Below are 5,755 nucleotides of genomic sequence, written 5' to 3' on the forward strand. Positions count from 1 at the left end.
AATCCTTAACAGGTAATCAACAACGTTTCTCACCTCGTTTTCTTCATATCTATTCCGAAAAGTCTTGGGCATCAAATGCATCAAAAAGTGACATTAGCATCTCATTAATTCCACCTCCCTATTTCAGGTCACTTTCCAAAAATTCTCAAACAATTTCTAGACTTAGAAATGTTAGTTTGTATTAAGAAATCTTCAACCTTAGCCAAAGGAGCCAGACAATTGGTGGTGCAAGAAGCATTAGAGATGATGTGATTGTTGGCCTTATCATATTTGTCATTATTGACACCCATTACGAACATTGGTGCATCAGCTGATGGAGCAGAAATAACGACTTTCTTGGCACCACCCTTCAGATGCGCACTTGCTTTCTCCGTTGTTGTAAAAACGCCCGTCGATTCGACAACATATTCTGCGCCATCTGTTCCCCATGGAATTTCTTTTGGATCTTTGCTATAATTTTTAAAATAAAAATTGTAAAATTTTAACAAAATCATTGATAGTAAAATAAGCATAAACAATGAATAATTAATAATAACCTATTGTGAACCGAAATTTTATGGGTGCTTTTGCCATTTAATGAAACTACTAATTTGCCACCCTCAGCAGTTACCGTACCCTTATAACGGCCATGGGTTGAATCGTATTTAAACATGTACACCTGAAATATATCATTTCATGAATTATCTATTTTTTTATCACTACATCATAACAGGCATGTTATGTCTTCACGTAATTTGTAGCAATGTTTGAACGTTTACGTCAAATACATAAAATTACACTTCTTTGAACGTCAATACAAACGTTCGCGTGTCAAATACGTGAAATGACGTAACCATAAAATGTAAACTTCTTATTCACATATATATATGTATGAGTTCCAATTAAACATGCAAAACTACATTTCCGTTCCTATTCATATGCATAGACAAATTGATACGTAAAACTTTATGCCTTTCTTATGTTATGCACATATTTATTCATAATTCACGTTAAATATACTAAACTAATGCATTTATAAAATATAAACAATTAAAAGAATAAATTAAATTAATGTTAATTAACATAGAAACGAACCATGTAGTCAATGTTGATGAATGGATCATTGACAGCGACAACATCAACAGTGTCCTTTTCAACTGCTGCTCTCAAGACAAGTCGACCGATGCGACCAAATCTATAATTTACAAATATTTTGAATAAAAATCTTTTGAAAAGTTTAAAAAAAATCTAATAAAGAAATTATGACATAAAGTTAAATGAAATTTTTTTTCTTCAAATATAAAAAAGACAAAAGAACTTAAAAATGAAATAAAAATTTACCCATTTATTCCAACCTTTGGCTTGCTCATTTCGATAGTCTTTCAGCAGTTCGAATAATATTGAGGTTATATCACTATCAAAAAACATCTTTATAAATATATATATATATATATATATATTCCTTGAACTTTAACCTCTTTCTCTTCCTATTGCAATTCCCTCAATTTTCATTTTCTAATTTGTTATTTTATTTAGCAAATGTTATCCTTCGAAGATATCATACATCTTTGATAAAAATTATCATATTTGAATTTATTAGTTCCATTATAATACGATAAAAGTAATAAGCAAACAATATTGATTTAAACTCCCGCGGAATAATTATCTCTTCTCCCTTCTCATGCAATTATTATTATTATTCTTATAGAAGACAAAAAAAAAAGAGAAACTTTTTCTTAATCTTTGATTTGAAATTTTTCAATGAAAAGACTTGTATATAAAGAGGCAATTTTTGAGAAATTGTTGAAATTAATTCTAAAAAATTAAATTTTTTCAACTGCAATAGTAATATTTTACAACAGAAATAGTTTGATGAGGGAATGGAATGTTGAAAAATAGATCTTTTTCATGATATCCCAAATTTAGTACCTTAGCAGAAAGAGGAAGCAGATAAGTGATGAACCAAATTATTCACTGATAAACTGCAACAATGAATGAGACACACTAAGAAGTGATACTTATATCACTTCTTAGTGTATCAAATTTTTTTAGTATGCAAATTTTTTAATAAACTTTGAAATTCACAACTTAGTATTGATTCTTTGGAAAATTTGCATATTCTTTTGCTGGAGAAAAATGGACTATCTCTCTCTCGCTCTCCCTCTCTCTCTCTTTAACTTATCAGTTATTTTTGCACTTCTCCAATGAACAAATTATATGTATTTACAAGACTATCATCACTGGCCTAGATGTACCAACGATACATTCTTATTCATTAGGCTATCGCTGAAGGCTTGGCTTTATGCAAGACTCTTTCATCGAAATCCGTATTGCTATTCATGCATTTCAATAACACAAATCAAAATTGAACTGATGAATAACAAAGAATAATGCTGCCATAATAACACCGCTAGAATTATAGGATTTTAAAGACTGTTGTGAATTTGTTTCACACTTCTGGATTCATAATTCTTTTAGATTCATAACGTTTCTGGATTCATAATGCTTTTAGATTCATAACGGTTCTGGATTCGTAAGGCTCAATGAATTTGCCTTCCGTTGCATTTGCAAGATTAAATCTTTTAATTCGCAATAATAACTATTGAAAATTGGAAAACTATTGAAAATTGTATGAAATGTAATTTCTATAAAGAAAGAAAATTAGCAAAAGAATCAGTAACAGGTCAAGATTTCAAAACTTCAACTTTTAATGTTTAATTGTGAAAGAAAAAAGACTAACTGATTATTGTCGGAGAAAATAACTAAGAATGAGGTTAGTGAAAAAAGAAAAATTCAAACTGAATCAAAGGATGAAACATCCAGAGAAATGTCATCTACAATTATGAGCTTGCAAAACGAAAGAAGAAAAGTGCCAAAAACTCATGAATATAACAGCATTCTCTATAAATAACATAATTCAATGCTTTCTATTGCTTCCTTTTTGACCCTTTGATTTGCGGTATAATTGGCGTAATTCTTTCCGCACATCATCACTCATTTGTTCCAAAATTCCAGCTCGTTCAGCTTTTAAGCGTTCCAATTTATCGTAAATTTCTTTAGCTTCTGTTGAAAGATTATTCACCTGAAATATTTTCACAAATTTACGACACATAATCAATAACAATAGCAAATACTCATTTGTCAAATTCAACTGAAATTTCTTTGTAATTTTAGCTAAATATAGCTGTACCGGTCACTTCTTAATTAAAGTAATTAATATTGTCAATAGTAATCAAGAAAAAAAATTCATTCTCACTTCAATTTTTTTTAAATAATTTGAAATTAGTGTAGGTTTGGAATGATAAATATTGAAAATTTTACCGCCTCTTCAAATTCTTTCCTTCGACGTTCATGCTCTTGCAAATATCGTTTAAATTCAGCGAGCTGTTTTTTATTTAAAACTTGTTCCGCTAATTTGCTGTAAATTGGGTATGGATTTAACTACGACACAAAATTCAGAGCCTAAATTTAAATTTAGCTTATCAGATAACCTTGATAAATCAAGCAATCAATTCGGTTTATTCAAAAGGGAAGAAAACCTAATTCGATTAATTTTTCAATCTTAAATTAACATAACAAATTGAATATTTTCCAAACTTATATAGTTTACAAATAACAAAGAATAACCTTAATTCTTGCTTTTTCTCATCATGACTCAATGTTCTATTATGCATGATATCTCGAAACAACTTCTTCACACTAGCTGAAGCATTTTTGAGAAATGGTGGTGATCGACCGAATACCACTGCTCGTACATCGCTTGGTAGATTGTCAATCTGAAATATGAAAAAATAAGCTGTCAATATCACATATTTGAAATGAAAATTGCGAAGTTTTTTGGAATAATTAGATTTAATACATAATTTTTCCACCGAAGTTGGCAAATTTAATTCTTATTAATTCATCAATTGTCAAGGACAGATGATTGATTGCATGGATTGTTTCAATAAAAGATGATTTACCACAAAAAATTTTAGCAAATAAATAATGAAATTAAAATGTTTTCCTTGTCCTTATCTTTCATCTCAATCTTCTCTTATCATATCATTTCAAAATCAACTTGCTTCGAAGTTTTTTCAAAATAATACTGAAACTAACAATCTCTTGTGTTTCTTGTCTCTGATCAGCGCAATCCTCGCCTGATTTATAATCCTTCCATATCGATAAAACTTCTTTCTTTTCAGCATCCGGTAAATCACCAACAAATGGCGGTAAACCACATTGTTTGGACGACTTCTTAAAAACAATTTAAAATTATTTATAAATATAGAAAAGAAATTGTAAATGTACTAATTCTTCATCTACGACTGGAAATTTATTTCTGCTAATTAGCGAAAATTATTTGAATAAATAGATTATGCTTAGTATTCCTTAATACTTTGGTAAAAAGAGTACCATGAAAAAATGTAGTAATGACAATTAGAATTTAGAAATGATAATTTCATTGATGATAATTTCTTTCAATCTGTTCATACGGTATTTTTTTAACCAATACAGTTTTCTAACAAAATATATATAGTGCTAGGAAAAAAAATATAATGTTGATGAATTACTGCTGCATCGATGAAGGAAGATAATAATGATGAAAGTATGATAACTGATGTTGTCAACCTGAAATTCATCTTGATCCTAAATCCCTTCATCCTGAAAAATATCACATACTATACCTACTGATAAGATTTAAATAAGTAATCAAAATTAAATCTTAAATTTTTTCCGATTAATATCATCAAGATGAAAACAAAAATTCGGAATTGATTAACAATCCTAACTTGAAATAAATATTTTCCTAACAAGAATTTTTAAAGAAAATGAAAAACTAAAGAGCCGCTTTAAAAACAGATATCAATTACCGAGATGATTTTCTTACTTTAATTAATACGAATTTTCAAATATTCGATTATTTAATTTTTGATTTCAGTTTTATTTCCAATTTCTTTTTTATTTCATAGAATTTGAAATTTGCTTACTGCTCTTTTTTTACATGTAAATTGAATGTTTTAAATCTGAGAGATTATTCATTCTCTACTATAATTTATTCGTAAATGTTTTAACATGCAATATTAATTACAGGTGGACAATAATTGTTTATTAATTTGATTCATTTCACTTGCAGGTATAAAAACTAAGAAAAGTGGAAAAACGATTAATTAAAATATTTAAAATTATCAATTAATCGAAAAATGGAAATATGATTTATTAAAAGATTTGAAAGTAACGTTGTTATTGACAACATTGCAATTAGTTGATTATTTTGGTTCCTCTAAAGGTAGAAAAAATTCATAAATTACATTCAAACATTGTATATGTTAAATCAATAATGAAAATATTAAAGACAAATTTGAACAAAAAAAATTCAAAAATTCAACCTTAAAATTTTTTTAAAACCTAACTTTAAAAAATTTAACTGAAATTCAACTTTTAACTTGAAGCTAAGGTTTAACCGTAACTTTAAATTCTCGAGTAAAGATGATAAATATGAGAAATATCAATTCTCTCGGGACGCTTCCCTCGAAAATCAAAAGAAAAAGAGTAAATGAAGAAATGGATGAATGGAATTAAAAAAGATGTATTAGAGAAAAGAAATAAGCATATGACATTTTTCTATTTGTGTTTATCATCAAAATCACATATGCCTATAATGACAAGAACAATTTCAAAATGGTTGATGACGACTTTTGAAGAAAATAAATACGGGACATCTTCCATCTGCCTGTGTGACATATCATTTCATCGATGAATGTATAAACTGATTGTCACATCTCTCTTTTACGAC

At 28.2% G+C, this 5,755-nt stretch overlaps 2 protein-coding genes across 2 annotated transcripts in view; both read right to left on the reverse strand.

Annotated features, from left to right (window-relative positions):
* Positions 1-1,349, reverse strand: part of LOAG_17732 (glyceraldehyde-3-phosphate dehydrogenase) — a gene marked incomplete at its 5' end in the record, with an annotated part of 2,573 nt that extends 1,224 nt beyond the window's left edge. Inside the window, 4 exons of the mRNA XM_020450395.1 lie at positions 198-450; positions 537-658; positions 1,075-1,174; positions 1,321-1,349. Coding sequence (XP_020305935.1) covers positions 198-450; positions 537-658; positions 1,075-1,174; positions 1,321-1,349 — 504 coding nt within the window. The remainder of the gene's footprint in view (positions 1-197; positions 451-536; positions 659-1,074; positions 1,175-1,320) is intronic.
* Positions 1,350-2,670: 1,321 nt separating this feature from the next.
* On the reverse strand, positions 2,671-4,629 carry LOAG_12053 (hypothetical protein). The gene is made up of 5 exons (XM_020448469.1): positions 4,533-4,629; positions 4,078-4,215; positions 3,607-3,755; positions 3,301-3,397; positions 2,671-3,061 (listed from the first exon to the last, which is right to left on the reverse strand). The coding sequence occupies exons 1-5, from the start codon at positions 4,620-4,622 to the stop codon at positions 2,897-2,899; spliced, it is 639 nt and encodes a 212-aa protein (XP_020301390.1). The 5' UTR covers positions 4,623-4,629; the 3' UTR covers positions 2,671-2,896.
* Between the last annotated feature and the right edge of the window lie 1,126 nt (positions 4,630-5,755).

The sequence above is a fragment of the Loa loa genome (assembly GCF_000183805.2).
Source record: "Loa loa unplaced genomic scaffold supercont3.120, whole genome shotgun sequence".
Taxonomy (NCBI): domain Eukaryota; kingdom Metazoa; phylum Nematoda; class Chromadorea; order Rhabditida; family Onchocercidae; genus Loa; species Loa loa.

What these genes read in the sequence shown, in the direction of transcription:
- LOAG_12053 (XM_020448469.1), bottom strand. Translation starts at nt 4,622, where the DNA reads ATGAAGGGATTTAGGATCAAGATGAATTTCAGGTTGACAACATCAGTT. An exon ending in CTTCCTTCATCGATGCAGCA is followed by an intron (nt 4,216 to 4,532) that starts GTAATTCATCAA and finishes ATTGTTTTTAAG; the next exon opens with AAGTCGTCCAAACAATGTGG. An exon ending in GACAAGAAACACAAGAGATT is followed by an intron (nt 3,756 to 4,077) that starts GTTAGTTTCAGT and finishes TTCATATTTCAG; the next exon opens with ATTGACAATCTACCAAGCGA.